General features: G+C 44.3%; 1 protein-coding gene across 2 annotated transcripts in view; it reads right to left on the reverse strand.

Annotated features, from left to right (window-relative positions):
- Positions 1 to 3,182: 3,182 nt before the first annotated feature.
- Positions 3,183 to 20,476, reverse strand: part of SPPL3 (signal peptide peptidase like 3) — a 57,355-nt gene continuing 40,061 nt past the window's right edge. The window contains exons 4-11 of one of the 2 annotated variants that reach the window (XM_064727036.1): positions 18,215 to 18,334; positions 14,779 to 14,857; positions 13,946 to 14,058; positions 8,899 to 9,005; positions 7,786 to 7,949; positions 6,287 to 6,486; positions 5,146 to 5,255; positions 3,183 to 4,479 (exon numbers count right to left, since the gene is read on the reverse strand). In XM_064727036.1, the coding sequence (XP_064583106.1) occupies positions 4,408 to 4,479; positions 5,146 to 5,255; positions 6,287 to 6,486; positions 7,786 to 7,949; positions 8,899 to 9,005; positions 13,946 to 14,058; positions 14,779 to 14,857; positions 18,215 to 18,334 (965 nt within the window). In that variant the 3' untranslated portion in view covers positions 3,183 to 4,407. The remainder of the gene's footprint in view (positions 4,480 to 5,145; positions 5,256 to 6,286; positions 6,487 to 7,785; positions 7,950 to 8,898; positions 9,006 to 13,945; positions 14,059 to 14,778; positions 14,858 to 18,214; positions 18,335 to 20,476) is intronic. The other variant, XM_064727037.1, reaches the window with a different exon arrangement.

Genomic DNA, 20,476 nt, shown 5'->3' on the forward strand with positions numbered 1-20,476 from the left:
ACTCAGGTAGAGCAGGAGCTGCAGGGATTTGAGGACTCCAGCAGTGCAGAGTTCCTGTTATGCTGTGCTCCAGCTGAATCCCCAGCGAGCCAGCACAGTCCCACTCTGCCAGCCCAGGTGCTTCTCTCAGATCTGCTGTGCTGTCAGTGCTTGCTGACTGCCCCTCTTCACCCTCAGCCTCCCTCACTACCAGCTCGAATTTGCTGCAGCATGAAACCATCCCTGTTACCACCTCAGCTGACAGAGGAGAGAGAATCTACAACCTTGAGGTAGCAAAAAAAAAAAAAACAACAAAGCTTTATGAAAGTTTTCTCTGCTTGCCACAGGTTCAGGAGAGAGCTCAGTGCCCTGTGACACTGCACAGTTCTGGGGGTAAAACAGCAAACAGGGTTACACACAAAGGAACTCCCAGAGCAAAGCAATGGCTCTGCTCAGAGCAGGACACTTCAAGTTTACTCCTCACTCCTGCTGGCTAAGAGAACTTTGTGTGATGAGTGTGTCTGCTCTGCTCCTCAGGGCTGCTGCAGAGGAACTGCTGAAAGGGCAAAACACAAACGAGTTTGGCAGCATTAAATCAGCAGCTCTTAGCAAGCCACCCCCAGACAAACCCAGGTGTGGGCAGGGCCAGGCTCTCCTTGGAGAAAAGTGTCTGTTCACATGTGAAGCCACAACATTTAAGTGACAACTCAGCCAACACTGCAAAGCTGGGGCACAGAGATGGGAAAATCAGTTAAACATAAATTAGAAACAGGTGGGGAAGGAGATAAGTCACATTTCAAGAACAAAAGCGACTCCTGTCAAGGACTTTGTGGTTTTGCCCCACAATTCTCTAAGAGTACATGAAACTGCTTAGGAGGCATGAAGCAGGTGGAGCCCTTTCTTAGGAAACACAGTTACAGTAACCAGGAGTTCCTTCCTGCCACACCCTAGACCTGACAGCTTTTCTACCATGTAGCTCAGACTCTTCCTCATGAGTTCCCTACAGACTAAAAGGAGATGAGCTGTTCTGAAAAAAACCCCAAATTTATTCTGATTTTAAATTAGATCTTTGTTTCACCTGAGAGCCCTCACTATCAACACAGACCTGGCAACAGCCACACATTCAGGTTATGCTGGAATTTGGAAAAAGATGGAAAATAGTAAATTTGAAAGACATCCTGAAGTAAAAAAGCAAAGTGCCTTAAAGAATAATAGAATGAAGATGTGGAATAGTGATAAAAAAAAATGTGACAGTGCTGGAACTTGAATGAAAAAACTAATTCCAAATTCACATTTTGGAACTCATCATGTTTGTAAGGTGAAGTCTGACCTTAGGGAAATACCAGCATACAAACAGTACCAACTCTGAGCTGCCTGTTCTCAAAGATGCAGCAGAGAACCAGACCTGTCAGCAGATTTATACACCACAGTTCTGCTCCATGGCCTGACAACTGTAAGCACGCCCTGGTCTATCACTTTTTTGCCAGCATTTTACCTCTTGCAAGAAGGTTTCTATTAGTCAATGAATAAAATAGTAATTTTTGATAACTTTCCAGAAGAAAGGGCAGGCAGTGGGGCAGTCTCACTGCAGGACTTTGTGTCCAGTTTATGAAGGAGTTCAACAAAGGAGGCATCAGCAACTGCACCAGACCCAGCGGGGACAGGAACCCAGGTCCTGCACAGCCTCCCAAAGCCCCCTGTGCAGTTTGATCCTCAAGCAGTGGAGCCACATCAGGAGACAAGGCCCAAAGGTCCATCTGTGCAGGGAGGGCCCACAGCTGAGCAGCCAGGTAGGATCCATTTCTAACCCCCCTGAATGGTTTGAGGAGGGAGAGCCGAGGGACAAAGCTCTGCAGCTTTAACTTACAGCACTTTTTCTTAGTACAGTTAAACTCCAGTGAACCTCTGCCAAGTACCAAAATGCTTTTCCTGCCATCTGAAGGGGCAGCAAACCCTTCCAGTGCAGTGGGTGCTCACCTGGGTGGGGCTCACTCCTGGTGCAGGAGAGGGAAGACAGCCTAACAAGACCAGGCCTTTTTGGGAAAGCTAAATTAATTCTCATTAAGTATTTATTAGCACTTCTAGAACTTTCTCCAGAATGCTTCTCTTAAGGGTAGAAATTTACACTTAGCAGGCATGGCCTAAAAATGCTGCTGCAAAACAGAGAAAGCCCTTGTGTTTCAATTCCAAAGGAGGAACTGCTGTGAAGCTGATGGCGCCTGAGCTGTGCACAATTGTCAGGTAGGTGCAAAGGCTGGGCAGGTAAAGCTGCAGAAAAGAAGCTGCAGGATCTGAATTTGTTATTCCACTGCTTGGAACTTCTCAGCAAAACAAAAGCCACCAAAAAAGCCTTTCTTATTTGAATACCCACCTCAATATTTTATACACCTCATGCCTTTCTACTGTCTCAAGCAATTCTGGGAAAAACAGAAAAAGCAGATTCTCAATGAAGAACTAATAATTTCATTAAAAGTTAAATAGTTACAGTTTACAGTTACCTGAGGATGAGCACTGCAGGCACATGGTAGAGGGAATGCTTTCAGCCAAGGGAAAGAAAAGAACTCGGGGGAGTGTGAGAGAGAGAGAAAGTTCCAAGTCCCCCCTGCCACACCCACCCCCATCCCCCAGCAAAGGCTGAGCTGTGTCTTACTGTTTATCCTGGGCCATTCCAGCTGTCCTGGAGGTGCATCCCAGCCAGCTCAGAGGCATCAGGCCCTGTGCCACCCGTGCCAGACCTGCCTGAGAACAGAGGAAGGGGTTCATTAATGACAGTAATGACACAGCACACCTGTGGCTGGACAGAATTTCCTGCCATGTCCAATATGCTCTTCTTGTACCACCTGACAGTGCTGAGAGTTCAGGTGTTTGACCAACCCCTCCCTTACCTGGAACAAAACCAGTCCCAAAGTCACCTCAGTGCTCAGAGTCAGGCTCCAACATTCCTCCTCCTCCTCCTCCCAGGCCACTGACACTGCCCAGCGTCTGTCACCTAACAAGAGCTGGGAGCTCTCAGGAGAGCTCCCCAAACCCCACATGGCACCGTACTTGAAAGGAAGAAATTTTAAAAGTTACCTCAGGGAAACCTTTCAGTCAATAAAATAACAACTGGAACTGCTGGTTTTAAAAAAGAAAGAATAAAATCCACATTTGAACAGGCTACAGGTAGAAAGCAGTCAACACACAAATTCCAACCAGTCACAACAGTAAAGGACAGTTTTTCTTTTTTCTTTTTTTTTTCTTTGAGGGGCAGGGGCATGGAAAAATACAGCACACTAATGAAACAAAATGCAAAAAATACAAAAAAATAGAAAATAGAAAAAATGTATTTACAAGTGATACATTACTATGATCAGAAAGCACAAAGACAATTGCTGCTATAATACATGCACTGGTCAAGAAGGAACTACTAAAAACCTGCAAGGGAGCTGTTTGTAAAAAAAATATCAAAAAAGGAGAAAAAAAAAAGAAAAAAGACACCCCCACCTCCTCCCCCCTCAGACACACAGGGCTGGGTTTGAACTTTTTTCTTCCCTAGTTTGCTACATTGATCAAATCAAATATCCCCTAAAGTCCATGGAACAACCAGTACAAATACTACACTTGGTTTTAAACTGCAGGTTCAGTTGTAGGAGGGGGGAAAACAGCAGCTCATTGGAGATCCATATACATAAAGCCAGAGTAACTGCGCTACATGCTAAAAATTACAGCAAGCCCCTGTCTGCTACACAGCATGATCTTAGCAGGTTTTCCTTTTTATTTATTCATATATATATCTATATGTGTGTATATATATATGTATAAAAATCGTGCCCTTTTTCACTGCAATATGACATCTGGGTGGAAATGTAACTTGTTACAACAAATTTTATATGTATACTGCAAGAAGTCACTCAATGTCTGTGGATTTAATAAGTAACCTCACACCACAGGAAATATTTAATAAATCAAAAAAACCCAATATTGTGACAGAAGACCTTCTGTCTCAGTTCTTTTCAAAACCGAAGTCCCGCAGGAAACTGGTCCCAATGTCCACGAGGGGTTCTCTGAAGAAGCCTCAGTTTGCTGAACTGTTTTTAGTGTTCACAAGTTTTTGAACGACTTCAAAGCCGTTTTTAGTTTCAAGTCTGTCTCTTCCTCTCTCACAAAGGTAATAGTCTGGTACTAATCCATCCGAGTGAGGAAAAGAGGAAAGTGGCTGCAGTTGCACAAAGGGTCCCCAATTCCACATCTGCAGGGAGATACGGAGTCACACGGAGCTCTGGGATTTCAGCTTTTGTTTCTTTCCCTCCTTTAATCAAAGTCCTTTCCTACGTGTCCCATCGCTGGTACCTTCCCAAGTACCAGCCAGTCCAGCTTAGGAGACAACAAAGCCACAATTAAAGTGAAAAGGACCAAGGCAGAAGTTCAGGTCACCTCCTGTCCGTTCCATCATACTTCCAGGAAACGGGAGCTGCTGGACTTGGAGTGGAAAGGCTCAGACCACATGCGGCGTAGATCGCCCTAGGCAGGGAAACAGCACAAACAGTGCCCTCAGAAACGCTCAACTCTGCTCAGAATTCACTTTTTAAAATGCACACAGAATTGCAAACACATCTTAGAGCAAAACTATTCTTCACCTGTTTTACAAATTACAATAAAGACGGTAAAAAGAAATCCTTTCCCTGGCAGGCCAGAATGTCTTACTTTTAGAGCAGATATACCCAAAATAGGTTCTGATGGGTAGGAAATAATTACTTGGTTGAAAATCCTGCCCTTTCTTATGTTCTGCTCTGCAGAGTGCTAGATGTGTGCTTCAACAACAGCCCTGGAACAGGAAAGGTAAATTTTACAATTTCTGTTCAGAACAGGTGACTGGGACAAGGCAAGCAAGGTTCTGCCTCTCCAATCACTGTTCAAACTTTGTGCATGTGGTATTTCATCACCAACAGGACAAGAACAAATTCACATATTCAATTAAAAGAAAATTTAGTATTTCAGAATTTATGTAGATTAGAACTACTTGTACTTTATGTGCATTAATGATCTTCTATTTCAGGAACTCATCTCTCAGTTGCTCAGTCCTCTGAAATGAAGACTGACCTGACCCAGCAGTGGTGACTGTGCTGGGCCAGGGCTGCCAGGACACACATCCTCCCTGAGAGCTGCCCACGTGTCCTCCCCTCTTACCTTTAAATAGGCCATGGTGAGGAGTGGCAATAAAGTGAACGGTACCAAATAGAGCAGGGCAGGCTGGGCTGCCCGGTGGATACGAGAAGCTACTGTTGCAGTTAATAAACCTGTAAGAGAAGAAAGCCACTATAAATATCTCCAGGTTGCAGATGGATGTTCTCAACATTTCACCCACTGAGGCTTCCTTCACCCCCATTCTGAGACAGGTGAGGAAAAGTTACTTCTCTGTGCTTTGCTTTCCCTGAATGCAGTTGAAACAAACAAAACAGTGAAAAATTATTCTATTTTAGTATTAGGCTGTGTCCAGTTTTGAATCTCAGACTTAAGTCAAGAATTATTCAGACAAAATACAACAACAGGTGAAAGGGGAAGCTGATTGCATTGCACTGAAATGCTGCTCTTGAGACTGCTGGTCTGTGGCCCCCGGCCTGAGCAGTCGGGGCTCAGAGGAAGGGCTGTGCACATCAGGAATGACTTTGCTGGGCACTTGCCAGAAGGGAATGTAGGGGGGAAAAATCAAGGTGTGGGGGAAGGAGGGCTGTTGGTAGGAATTATCTTTCCTTTCCAGCCTCAGAAGGGCCGTGGGAGGTCAGGATATGCACGTGCATGCCCTGACTGGAGGGAAGAGCCTATCTTATATTAGGCAGGAAAGAGCTGGCTTCAGCAAATTACAAGCAGCTTCCAGTTGTACCTATTGATGATTTTCTCCATGTACTACTATGTCAGGATCAGAATACAAAAATACAGGAATTGCCTAGGTGAATTGCTTAAATGTGCTGTGTACTATGCACAGCATAATTCATCTGGAAACTTCCTTATTTTTCCCATCACTCAGGTATTAGCTACGACACTTTTTATGCCAGTGAAGCTAAGTGCTAACAAAAGCACACTGATATTCTCTTTCATCCTCTAAATAAAATACAACAACTACAAAAAAAAAAAAAAAACCTTGAAGATTATAGAAGGGCTTTTCTCCCTAGACCATGCCAATAAACGCAAAGAGAGGAGGATTAAAAAGAACATAACCAAGCATCCTCTCAAAGCCTCTTTACACTTGCTTTCATCATCTTTTAAACCTACTACAATAATCCCACATCTGCTCACTTAGGCAGCTCTTAATATTGAACTAATTACTCACCTACAAAATAGCCAATAAGTGTGCAGTGAAAGTAAGAGACCTTCTGCATCCGCCCGGAGATGTTCCCTGGTCCTGGGGCGCCGCAGGAATCGCTGTTGGCTTGTTTCTTGTAGTTGTCGTAGCGCAGCACGAAGCAGAGCAGGAGCCCTGGCATCACAATGTCTCCAATCCCCAGCATGGAGAAGTGGCTGCCTGTGGAACTAAAGAGCAACTGGAATTGGGTTCATGGCCAAACAAAAGCTGACAAGCTCTGGACTCCTCCACTGTGGTTTTGAGCTTCATTTGGCACAGCCCCTCTTTCTACCGGCAAACTTGCACATTGCTGGCTAATGAGGTTTTCCTCAGTGATTTCTTCACCACCTCAGCTTTCACAAACTCATTTGGTTTTATAGAATAATAACAAAATTATCAATAATAAATATATAATAAAACATTAATATTATTAATAATGTTATTGCAACATTATTTTAATAATAAATTATAAAATTGTTATTAATATAAAATAAAAATAATTCTGTATCCAGAGATTACATTGCTCCAAACCAGTTTCCTTCTCCCAGTAGTGTTTAAGCTGCCTTTGCCCTTAAATCACTCAGTGAAACAGATCCATTGGCCCAGTACTTCAGTCCTCTCCCTCCTCAGCTCTGATGGGAGGGACCAGCTGGCCCTTTGATCTGACTGCTCATTACCACTGAAGTGCATCTCCCTCCCTCTGCATGCAGATCTAAAACAAGGCACTACATCCACTTTGGACATTCAGACAAAACAGAAAACTAGTCTTGTCAGATCCCCAGAAAAGAGCCTTGTGAAAAAGATGAAGAACTAAAGTCAACCATTATCTTAAATTCAAGATGTTTTTCATGAAAAATTGTTCACTTTGTCAACTTTGTGATTTCATATCACAAAGCTGACAAAGTGAACAATTTTGGTTTTATCGCTGCAGACAATCAACTTCTAATCTCTGTAATTTCAGCATGCCAACATCTAAAGAAACAACAGAGTAATACCCCAACAAAACTCACTGCCTGCTGCTGCTGCACTGAGCTGCTGCCCCAGCAGGCCCTGGGCGTGTCTGCTTGCAGATGTGAGTCCCTGGAGCAGGGACACGTGCAGTGATCTCCCTTCTGCACTGTGCTTGCCTGCTAAGCCACCCTTGCCTGGATCAGTTTCCAACCCCTTCCCAATCATCTGCAATTCCACAGCAATTCAGACTGCTCTGATGTTATAATAAACCTCATCTCTTTTGCTTTTAAGTGTGAGGTCACACTAGCAATCATCAGAACTCTCCCAAATGTCCAGAAGTGCATCCTGCTCTGAACAGGGCACCTTTACCCCAGACAGGGTCCATGAATCAGCCAAGTGTCCAGTCCTCACTGCTCACCATATTCCTCCTCAGCATGAAGAGGGAATGACTCAACAGGGATTTTCCAACAGAATTAGTACTGCAAAGTGTGTGGAGGGAAAACATTTCTCATGTAGTACAGCAGCAGAAGTTTTACCTTGGGAATACAAGTTTGCCAGGCAGTGACAGCCGGGGAACATCCCTGCCCACGTTTGGTCCCAGGTGAAGTTTCCGGGATAACACATCCAGGGGGTTGTCAGCTGGTTGTGTGGCCACTTTCACCATAACATTGCTGTTAAAGATGTAGGCAGAAAAAAAGACCTACAGAGCGAGGTAATCAGAAGTTACAAACTGCAATTACACGGCAACTCAAGCTGAATGCATTTTTGCTTTGCTACTCAAGAAAAGAAAGGCTATTTTCCTTATGATGATAAAAGGCAAAATGTATTTCAAAAATTCAGACAGAGCTTTTTACACTATTAATCCTCAAGAACAACTGGAATATACTTTTTGATATCAAGATATTGATTCTTTGGCAAAGAATCTGTCTGGGCAACAAGCAGATAGAGTGGGATGACAAATGCAGATAACAGCACCATGAAAATGGAAGGAATGTGCAGGACAGAGAAGAGGTGAGCATGGTGCTCACTCATAAATGGAATGAGGCAGCCCTTGTCTCCAGCAGGCTTTTATGCTACAGCCCATCCCACTGGAGTCTCTGGCTGCCACAGCAGTCAGTGGGTGCTGCCCTGATCAGTGCTTGGTGCTATGCAAAGGTAAAACAAACCCCTCCTGCTATCACAGAACACATCCTGACAGGTCTCCTGTAGAAGTGCACTAAGATTTTTATGCCAACCTGTCTGGCTCTAAGTCCATTGGCATTCCTGTTCTGCAGATTTCACTGCTAATCAGAGGTCAGCACGTGTGCCCTGTGCCAGTGTGGGCACAGCTCTGTGTGTGTGGGAAGTGCTTGTTCTCATCTTCAGCTAGCTTTCAAAATGTGAGGTCCAAATTCTGGGGTTTTTTTAATAATATGCAGAAGTCAAAATATTCTAATCTTATTTATGCTTTATTTCAAATAATTAGCAAGGAAATAATTCTGTATTCTGTTGTAGAACTCAGCATCTCAGAATGGAGTGGTGGAGCCAATCTTCTGGCTTTGCCAAACTTCCTCAACTTCATACCAGTAGAATTCATGTAGAGCAGCCCAAGGCCAATTACAAATCCAAAGCATAAAAACAGTTTTAGCAAAACCAAACCAAACACTTACCCAAAAGACATCATAAATTAATAACCCAGAGAGCAGCAAGCAGGAAACCTTCAGGCTCGGCAGCCGGACAAAGGCAATCATTGCAACACACAGGCCCATGGCCAGAGCTGCAAAATGCAAAACATCAATAGTTCATTGAAAACAGCAGAACAAACAGAAAAACACCAACCCCAAAGCAGTATCTCCCCTCCAGGACCCCAAAGAGGTCTCTGTTTGCACCTGTGCAGCTCTGCATGCCCTACATGACTGTCTGCCATTTCCAGACAGTGACATTCTTCTCAGCAGGGTCAAACAAACTCAAATACATTCAGCAGCCAACTACAATCACATCCCTCTGGATGCAGAGATCCCTCCACAGGCACAAGCTCCTGTTCCACTCCACTTCCACCACCCAGCACAAAGAAATGTTTCCATGTCCTCTGTACAACCCTGACTACTCACTTTAAACAGAGGTAACAAAACAATTTTGAATTCTCTGTGCCCCAAATACAAACCTCTACTTTTCCTCTATTGTTTTTTTTTAAGAAATGCATAAAATAAACAAGATCCTTGATTCCTAATTCAGAAAGGGCACGGTTACATGACTTGTTAGAACTTGGTCTGACAAAAACCCACTCAAAGCAAACTTCTGCTTGGGCAAGACTGTGCAAGACTGCCTGAATACCATGAAACATCATCATTGAGATATCTGAGATTTCCCAATAACCAAAATGTGTGTGAAAGCTCAGGGGGAAAAAATATGGGTAAGTTTTTTCCTAATCCCTCCTAAGGGTGAGTTTTCAGCCAGATCAACGAGCTAAACAACAAGACACAGCTCAGATTTTACTCTGTACCAAGGGGAATTTTGTCAGGGTAGGAAGGTAAGATTTTAAGCAAAAACCCAGTCCTCACATTTGTGTCATTGCCTGCTTCTTTGAGCCCAGCCTCATCTACCAAGAATATTCATCTGACAAGTGAATGTATTTCTGCTGGTTACAAGTAAATAGTCAAAGAAATACTTACAATTAAACAAATTCTAAAAAATCTTAAAAAGCAAATCAGCTTTCATCTATGATATCAGTCTATTTGTGAGGAATAATGGAGCCCTGCTGGGATCAGATTACAGCCAATCACGCAGACATTTGTCAACAACATGTCTTTGTCTAACATGACATGGAATTCTTAAGAAGTTACAATCCCATTTTTGCCAACTGGAACTGCAGGGGAAGCCAATTCATTATGCACATGCCCACCAGTGTGACAGCTGGACTCAGCCAAAAAGGACAAATTACCCTCTGCATTCTCAGGCTGCGATTGTGGGGCTGTGGAGCCACCAACCACTTGTGTTTCACCTGAAACTTGGGGAGATCTTCCATCCACTCACTGGGGAAACACATCCATGCACTCATGGGATAAACCTGCCCTGGGCTCCTGCCAGCCGGGCTGCCTGCAGGGCCCAGGGGCTGCACCCCAGCACCCCTGAATCACCTTATCTCCTGAGAACTGCAACCTCAGCACAGCCCCCAGAGTCACAGCAGCAAGTTCTGACAAAGCACTGGGGTCACTGATAGAAAATGTACTCTGAGTCACGCTGCACAACTGTAACTAGCTACAAAATGTGAGCAAATCACTGAGGTATAAAGAATTAGACACAGCAAGGCAGCAGGGAAAAGAATTGCATTCAGTAATTCAGTATAGCCCTGAGTTACAGACTGCCTCAGCAGAAGAGCAAATACAAGGGAACAGACTGTTTTACATCAAAGAGGTTTCTCTAAAGTCAGTGTTAATAATAGCTCAAGCAAGCCTATCTTTAGGAGAGGATTTCCAGGTTATAATTAATGAGAAATGGAAATACTGTAACCAGTATGAGTTTTATCTATTGTTCACACACTGCATTTCTCTCCCACTGAAATGAACACAGCCACATGCAGAAGGCATCAAACTAAGCAAATACTGGGTAGAAAAGAAGATGGAAAAATCCTTCAGCTGACAGTGAAACACACATGCTAATAATTACACAGTTTTGTAAATGCTTCAAGAAACACTGGTAAATTTAAAAAACAATCAGGAATGCCCAAGAGCAAGTACAATAATATGGGCCAAAGTGCAGTCAATGGACTCCTCTAAATGGAAGGCAGCTTCCCTATCCAAGCTCATGCATAGTGTTGACAAATGATATAAGGCAGATCTTCACTGAAATATACCTCAACTCATTAAAAAATAGCCAAAGATGAGATAAAGACAGGAAAAGAGGTAGAGCAGCCACACAACCAGCAGCTCTGGTTTGGAAGTGCTGGGCAATGGGTTAACAAGGCTGAATAAGAAAGCACTGGAGGAGTTAACTATCAATTAACAGAACAAATTAACTCCAGAGTCCCTGCAAACACACACCTTATGGAACAGGGATATTCTGAGGATTAAGAATATTCTTGCATGTGTCATTAGACTCTGGCAGCTTTCCAGCTCTCCTGCATCCAGAGCAGGTGAAAGCTCCAAGGCGCTGCTGGTGCACAGTCTGGTTCACAAAGCACTGTGTAAGCTGGGGAGGCTTTACCTTCCCCCACAGGCCGCCAAGTGAAGCTCTGATCTGATGGAAGGGTATTTGAAGAGAAGGGAGTAAGAACACAGCCCAATTGGTGCAGCAGCTCCTGGGGAATCTGTGACCATGGCATTCACTCTGTAGCTACAGATACTCCACACATCTACAGCATTCCTGTTGCACATCTCCAGCTCTGTCCACTATTTAGGAAAGCTTTCATTCTAACCAGGCTTTACCAGGGAACAGTGACCATCTTTGGTGATTCTGACATCCAGCAATCTGCTCTGAGAAATGAGCATTTCAATACCTATAAAGGTGCATAAAAGAACAACCCCCCGGAGCCAGCAGGGGCTCACTCTGCCCTGGAACACATCCCTGCCTTCAGAACCACAGCCAAGGGCTGTAAGGGCAGGGGCAGGGTAGGATTTGGGCACTGAAGGATTTGGGCTCCAGCAAGAACCACCACACCTCCATTTCGTAAGGACTGGCAATTACCGAGAAGTATTTCCCGTGTTCTCCTCAGCTCTGGAGCTGCAGAGCTCTCTCACACCGACAGAACCAACGCACAGCCCCGAGCCAACAGCCAGGGTTCACCGGGAGCACCCGCCCCGTTCCTGCAGCTCCTCCCGCAGCCCCGCCCGGGCCGTGAGCAGCACGTTCACAGCCCCGGGTTCATTTTCTGCCGACGGCCGAGCACGGAACAGGGGATGCTCCGGGCCGGGCACAGCTGCCAGCGCTGCCCTAGGGACAGCAGCGCTCGGCCCGGATGCGAGTGAGCGCGGCTGCCCCGGCACTGCTGCCCCATCGTGGCTGCCCCGGCGCTGCCCTCCGGACACGAGTCCCCGGCACCTCCAGGGCTCAGTCCCACAGAAGGCAGAGATGATGGATCCCACATGCAGCAGCACAGGATGAGTCTAATGCTCCAGTCTGTTTCCCTGACAAAAGGCCAATAAAAGCTATTCCCTGTTTAGTGTCACTGGCAAACACTGATTTAATTGGATTGGAACAAATGACAGGAGGATCACCTATATAGTTCAAGTTCCCTTAATAAACTACATAAAGTAATTCAAAGTGAGACAGAGCAACGCAATTCAGTAAATCATAAAAAGCCTCCAAGAGAAACAGAAGCCAGACACACTCTGCACAGCAGCTCAGAGCTCTGTGGATGAATTACTGCAAAGTCCACCATGTCAGACTGAAGCACTCACAAAAATAACTATTTTTAACTAAATGCTTCTGTTGATATCTCGGTGTAGACAACTCTTCAGATTCTGCCAAAATCTGCACTTGACATTCCTTTTAGCTTTGCAGCTACTGCAGATCAAGTGTCACCCTTGATTTCATGGTGGGCTGCTCTGCTTATCACAAACAGACTTTGTCTGTGTTTTTTCATTTACCCTCTGGTATTTTAAAAGGTATTTCCCTTTCATACAACAGGTGGGACTTTTAAAGCAGTTCAAACCATGAATGAAGCACAGTGCCCACATATAAAAGAAAGAAAGAATGATGGTGCCACAGAGGTTTCAGTGCTAAGGACGTGCTGCTGCTGCTACCTCATTTAGGAGGAGCTGGAAGCTGATGGGATGAATGTTTTCTATTGTAACAAACTATTTCAAGGGCAGGTAATGTTGTTGCAGCAATTTTTCCTGAAGCAAGCACGACCTCAGTGTGCCATTACACCACGTCCTAAGCCAATTTAGCTGCCTGACACTGCTGAGAAGCAGAGGTCCTGCTCCTGGCTACTCCTTCATGCCTTTGCTATTATATCCACTCCATCCCCTCAGATCCCATCATGCTGCCACTTCACCTTCTGCCAAATTTAGCACATACCTGACTACACAATAATTCAATTCATCTCACTGCAGCAGCAGAAAAATAGGCTGGTAAAACCCAAGTATGCTGCCATTCTAGTGAGCTGGATCAGTTTACCATGTGATTAACTAAGTGCCAGAGACAGCACAAGAGATCTGGAAGGCAGGAGGGAAGGATGAAGGCTCCTTTTTGGAACAGTAAGCTGTGAATTCAGGTCAACCACCATGAAAAACCCAATAAATCACACCCTCAAGCCAGCTGGCTGACTGCCAGCTTCGCCCATCTCACCACACAAGGCCAGCACTGCAGAGATCAAAGCCAGCCAGCCTCTGTGAGCTGCCTCACAACAAATTATTTCAGCATCAGAACCAATAAACAACAAGATGCACACCAAAAATTAACCAGATTTTTAGAGTCAAGCTATGAATCACAACCAACCACTGTCTCCACACATCCTTAACTCAATCTGGCCACTCACCCTACACACACAGGTGCAGAATATCTTTCATGAGTGTTCTGGCACTTCCCTGGAAGCTTTTGCAAACCAGAAAAACGGGTGTTCCAAGCACTCCCCTGGCATGTTCCTGGCAGTGCCTCTTCAGGGAGTCTGCCACACAGCTCGGCAGCCAAGCCATTAATATCAGCAAATCTCACCCATCATCACCAGGCAATGATGTGTCAGAAGAGGCACAAAATCCCCTTAATTCACATACTCACCATCCATAAGGAGCCAGTGGCCAGTTAGGACCCAGATAAGGACAAGCATCACAGACAGAGAAAACGAGAGCAACTCAGCAGCAGTGAAACGGCCACAGCAGCCAAAGGAAATCCTAGAACAACACACAAACATCAGCTGGAGGATTTTATGTTTCCATTTAAAGACCAGAAAAAGGACACTGCTGGAACATGGCTCAACTGCTGATGAAAGATGCCAAGAACAACTGAAGGGAAGTTCCTTTGCCACAAATAGGTACCAAAACAGCAACAAAATCAAAGCTTTCCCCACATTCAAGTACTATGTGTAAAGCACGAACTGCAGAGATGGAAAAATCCTCTAAATCTTGGCACCCCTCTTGAAATCACCAACATTCCTAGCACCACCTAAGATAGTGCTTTTAGCAACATGAACTCCAATCACAAGGTTAAAAAATAAAAGTAGTTTCAAAACATGACATTAACAACTGTAATTTCCACTGGTTTAACTACAGTCTTCAAAAGAGCCAGCATTAAAATCCAGAGTCCAACGTTAACAAACATTAAAATCCAGTGCCAAGTCCCAAACTCTAAACTCTCAGCCAAAAGAAGCCAAACTTATTAAAAATCACTGTTGGGAAATCTAGTTCCCTCTAATGGTATTGCATTTCCCAGGCTGGCAAGTGTGAGTGACTTGCAGAAATTGTGCTTCCTACTTTCACAGTGGAAACATGATGTTGGCACAAAAAAACATGCACAAACATCAGCCCTGAGGTTAATGCTTATTAAAGAACTCTCATTAAAAGAAAGAAATACAACACACAAGAAGAGGAGCAAAGGATTGCTCAAGTCCTTACTTGTTCTGAGGTGAGCAAGGCCGTGTTAAGTACTGGCACATCGGGAGCAGAAGGAAAGCAAAAGCTATTGTTGCAAGGACTGTGGAAAGAAGAAAAGGCAATATTAGGACATTCAGACCTAATTTCTACAGTACACAAACATGCTTCTCCAATTTGAAAAAGCTCTTGCAACAATGTCCCATTATCATACGCTCAGTGTTATTCCAGCATGAGCAGCTCAAAGCTCTGAGGTTTTCTGCACAACAGTGAGCCTTCAGACTGAAATAAAACAAAAGCTCTCAAAGGAATGCAATGCCCCATCCCCAAACCCTAAAAAAAGTCTTAAATTTATGCATGATCATGTCAGCAAGAAAAACAGTTTTCACATATTCTGAGTAAAAAAAATCCACTACAAACTGGTTGTGAGATTTCCTTACAGTTTTTCAACATGACACAGACTAACTCAGCAGAATAGAGAGGTTTTTTCCACTTTTTAACTCAGATAGTAATTTTTTCCCTCATCTCACTCAAATCTCTTTATTCATCACTAAAACACAGTACAACTTCAAATAACTTATAGCCAGTAGCTGGCAACCTCACTTTTTTTAAAATACAAAGTGCTTTAGGTTTTTGAAAACAGAATGATAAAAATACATAAATATCCAAACAGACTATTTCCATAAACATTTTCTTTTTCAAGCAGCATACTTATCCCACCCACACATTTGTAAAAACATTTAGTAACTGCTGGTATTTATAATCGTTTTTCCTTCCAGTTTTTTTAAAGGACTGTTTAAAAGGATGGAACATGAGGGCGTGGAGACACAGACATGTCAGCAGCACACATCCAAAACTGCCCAGCCAGAACAGACTGCCATGAAAATCACAGTCTTGGAAGTTTTTGCATGCTGCCATTCAGATCTTTGTGCTGTCCTCTACTTATTCCTTTAAAAATTTTTGTTGCTGGTTTTTAAAAGGGATTTTTGTTCTCTTCTCAAATGAAGATGATGGGAAAGAATCAAACATTGTCTTACAGTTTAAGCCATTCTCTACACAGCTTAAGCCAACCAGAGAAAAATTCAGTTTGGTCAAACCACATTTTTCCATTCTGGTGGGAGGAGGATTTGAAACAAAACAAAACAAAAAAAGGAGAACTCAAATAATTTACAAAGACAGTTTCGAAAGTCAGTGCATGAAACAGCACCATGAAAACTCAAATTCTATCAGTATTTCAGAGGGGGGAAGAAAACCAGAAGTGGCAGGGAAAGAACAAACAGCGTGGCACCTCTGCACAAACTGAACTAAGAACCCCTCTGCAGGTGCCTGGCAGAGAGCACTGCCCAGGAGCCTGTGCCCCTGTGCCCTGTGCCCCTGTGCCCCTGTGCCCTGTGCCCCTGCTGCCCTGTGCCCCTGCCTGCCCTGTGCCCCTGCCTGCCCTGTGCCCCTGTGCCCCTGCTGCCCTGTGCCCCTGCCTGCCCTGTGCCCCTGCCTGCCCTGTGCCCCTGCCTGCCCTGTGCCCCTGTGCCCTGCCTGCCCTGTGCCCCTGCCTGCCCTGTGCCCCTGCTGCCCTGTGCCCTGTGCCCCTGTGCCCCTGCTACCCTGTGCCCCTGCCTGCCCCTGCTGCCCTGTGCCCCTGTGCCCTGCCTGCCCTGTGCCCCTGTGCCCCTGCTGCCCCGTGCCCCTGCCTGCCCTCCCTGCTCCCACCCTGCCTCCCCCAGCACAGCTCAGCCCTCTCTGCCCTTGCAATCTCTCCTCCCCTTTCCTCTCCTGCAGCTCTGCCCAGCAGGGAACCCTGCACTGCTGCCCCTGTCCCCGTGCTGGGCTCCTTCAGAGCGGGAGCTGAACTGACACGAGGAGGAGGAGCTGCTCCCAGGGCTGCTCTGACTGCCCAGGCTTCCAGCCTCAATCCTGACTCCCAAGAGTCCCTTAGGTAACTCCTGGGCTCTGCCCTCTGCCACCACTGGGTCCTGGCCTTGGCTGCACCTGTGCTTGCTCCTGACTCTTCCCTGAACGGCAAATCTCTGTGAGAAGATTTGAGAGGTGTTTAAGAAACCAGACACAGCTGTAATGTAGCCGTTCCCCACATGAGCCCCTGCCAGCTACAGAGCATGTAAAACAGCATGGCCTGAGCTTGGGCTGTCCCTCTCAAGGGACACAGGGACCAAGTTCCACAGCCCCAGGTTCACAACTCCAGCAGTGCAGCTCTGAGGAAGGTTTGCATTTCAGAGGTTCTGGGCCCATGCAAGCCCAAGGAAGAGCATGAGCACACCATAGAAGCAGGTTTGAAACTAAAGATACCCAAGAGCACTGACCCCCAGTCCCCTGAGACCTGCAACAAGCCCCAAGGGACACAGGATCCTCCACTTACACACACGAGTGTTACAAACAAAGTTACAATTCCCAAGGTCATTTTAAAAATAAATTGACCAATAACCCCAACAAATTAAAATTCCTCTTTTGTCATAAATCTTTCCTTGTAACATCTTATATATTTGTTTGTATATATTTCCCTCATATCTAGCATACAGTAGAATCTATCAGAAGTATTTTTTTAATAGGAAAGAACATACATGTCATAGGTCAAAGTTATAAAAGCAGAATTCAACAGGCCTCTACAAGAGGCAGAATTAGACAGATTTAAATTTCACCCATCAACATCAGCCCTGTTTGAGAGGCTGGCACAGCTCAGGAGTTAAACCATAAGGGCAAAGCCTGCAGTGAAGCAGGAGAGGATGAGAGGTATTTAGGAGTTTAAAAATCTTCCCAGACTCAGTCTGTGGACTGAGCACAGTTTTTAGAAGCTGCTGTGTATCTGGAGCAGTAGGAAGAATCTTGCTACTCTCAACAGCAGCTGGTCTCTTGAAGAATTCCAAAAAGATCAATAGGCTTAAATTTTGCAAAAAGCAATGCCCTGGCATTTATTTAAAAGACAAAATGTAAATGCTAAACAGGACTGGAGGATCTGCAACTTATTTGCAGGTAAATTTCAATTTTGTTCTAAATTCAAGCAGTGCAAAAGACTAATATTCAAATGTTAGTGAGACCAGAAAGAGAAAAATTGCATTAAAGCAAAACTAAATTAAAGTAGGAAAGAAGTCTCTGGATAGGATCCCCAAAGTTATTTCCCATGAAGTACTTGAATTCTGAAGTACCATGAACAGTTCTGAGCACCAATTTATAAACAAGTGAACTTCATGCAAAATAACACATCTGGGCATGTTTAGACCTCTGGCAATTTATAGTTCAGTAGGTTCAGCACATCTCTAAGTGGAAAATACTTCTCAAATAATACCTGCCTATTTATAGCTACACAGACATGAAAATACAACTGTGAAACCTGAGGATTCTTTTTTTTAATGTACCGTGACATGTATTATAATTCTTACCAACAATATTTAATTACATCAACACTTTCTGTTCTATTCCAAGTCTTACAAAGAGAAGCAAACTGAGTCACCTGCTGTGCATATTGTAAAGACAACTTGGACTGAGTCGAAGAAGAAGAACATGACGAGGAGAGACACAGAGGCTCCGATGGGCAGGAACAGCGCCTGGGTGGAGTCGATGGTTTGAATACCTGTGGGACAGAGGGGACACTGAGCTGGTCACTGGGGCACACAGGGACAGCCCAGCACGGGCAGGGCAATGGCAGCACATTCCCTCTCGCTGCTGCCTGAGGCGGCTCCAGCTGGGCCCTGCAGAACGCAGGGACTGAGAGCTCAGTCTGACCTCGTGCCATGGACAGAATGAGTGACAAGCCATGAAAATGAACATTATTGAGGGATTAGAATCACTTTACACTGAGACACATAAATGTGCTGAACAGAGCATATGTGAGGTTAATTAATCTCTGACCAGTGTTAGGCCGGCCCAGCTCATGCAAAGGGTGCCACAGCTCAAATTCCACTTGGGGGAAGGCCATCAAGCTCTTAAATTCCATCACAGGCTGCAATCATGAGATAATATCAAGCCTAACAATAAAGGGCACTTTTCAAAAAATACCCAAGTCATTTATCTGTTTATGAAACCACCAGGTCAGTGAAGTGCACTGTAATTGCCTTTTTGCTAAAAACCAACACAAATTCAGGCTCACATTTCATAGCTGGCAGTAATTTTAAACAGGGCAGAGATGCTGAATTATTTTCTTCTTAGCATTTCCCTCACTCACCCATGCAGTGTGACTACCAGGGATGCTAATCATGGGACAGGACAACTTTTACTGTATTTCTGAGTTTTCAGAATCACCAGCAAAATTGAGAAGTCCACCTAACCCCACAGATTCCAAGACTTAACCACTCTCTGTAGCTATTTTTACATTTGATCCCTGGGGAGGAAAGAAGCCAGAAGCAGCAACCCAATTAAAAATACAAGACACACTTCTACTCATAGAGCACTAAAGTAACAATAGGGAGCTCTGAAATAGTCACTTGGTGAGTGACCAATAGAAAATAATACAAGACTAAGACCTAGAAGAGATGTAAAACCAGCTTGACATCAACTGTGTTATCCTAAAATAATTAAACACTGTTGTATGAAGGGGGTTTTACCAGTCCTAGGATTTGAAGGGTAACCTTTAGGGTTGAGACATACACAGTCAAGTAAATAAATACAGATTCTGTGTCTGTGTTTCTGTGTAAGAATGTGTCCTATTTTATTTTTTCCTGTCAGGAGTGGCAAGTCATATAAATAACAGGTTACCTGTACAACTCAGTTACCAGTGTATCTGAGTATGTGGGAAAACCTCAAATGAAACATGAAAACACATGAAATGCATTCACTACAACTCAGGATCTGTTATAAATATTCAACCATTTCCATAAAAGAAAAGGTGAACAAAAAACATGGAAGTCATGACAGTTGCACATGGTCATGTCATTTATTAGTTCATGCCATGATCTATTTATTACTCTCAAACATAAGTAGCACAATAAATTTTAAAAATAAAAAGCAGAAGAATTCTGTCACTTGGGATTTCTACATTGCTGAGGTCTGGCACATTAAGGTGAAGTGCAATGTAGAGAGTCCAGTGGTGACAATGTGAAAACACAAAAATTCTGATCTGTGACTTAGACCTGATTCCTCCTGCTCTGAGAAAGCACATTTATTCACATGTCCTTCAACTTCCCAAGGGAAAAACCAAACCAAACAAAAACCCAGAAATGACACACTGCACACCACCTTGGCATCTGGGAATTAGTGCCTGCAGCATTAAATGTCAGAGTTCTTCATTTAATTTCTGATCATTTTGACAGCTAATCCCCTTAATGTGCTTATTCCCTGGCCCCAGACTGTCTTCTCTTCCTTCCCAGATGCCAAAAGCCTCAGCTGCTCATTGCTGTATCACCGAGCACAGCAACCTCTGCTCTGTGCTGCAACAGAAGCAGTGCTGTGACAACTATTTAAATTCCAAGAGTCTACATTAGAAAATACAAAACCAGCATGAGACACATAACACATATGTTATTTCATTCATCATTTTAAAGCTATGCTTCTTGCTCTAAACAAAACAAGCTTAGCATTCAGGGTTCCATGCACAGGGCTTCTCACTCCTGCCCTCTATACTCTGGGAAACTATTTCACTCTAGAGTGAATATTGCCTTTTCTCAAAACATGGCAATATAAATTGCCTTCAGTTAAACACAAGTACTAATTTAGAACACACTGTGCACACTGTGCTCCACTCTAAGTGATCAGCTCCATATTTTCACCTGCAAAACCG

This window comes from Zonotrichia leucophrys, chromosome 15, assembly GCF_028769735.1.
Source record: "Zonotrichia leucophrys gambelii isolate GWCS_2022_RI chromosome 15, RI_Zleu_2.0, whole genome shotgun sequence".
Classification (NCBI taxonomy): domain Eukaryota; kingdom Metazoa; phylum Chordata; class Aves; order Passeriformes; family Passerellidae; genus Zonotrichia; species Zonotrichia leucophrys.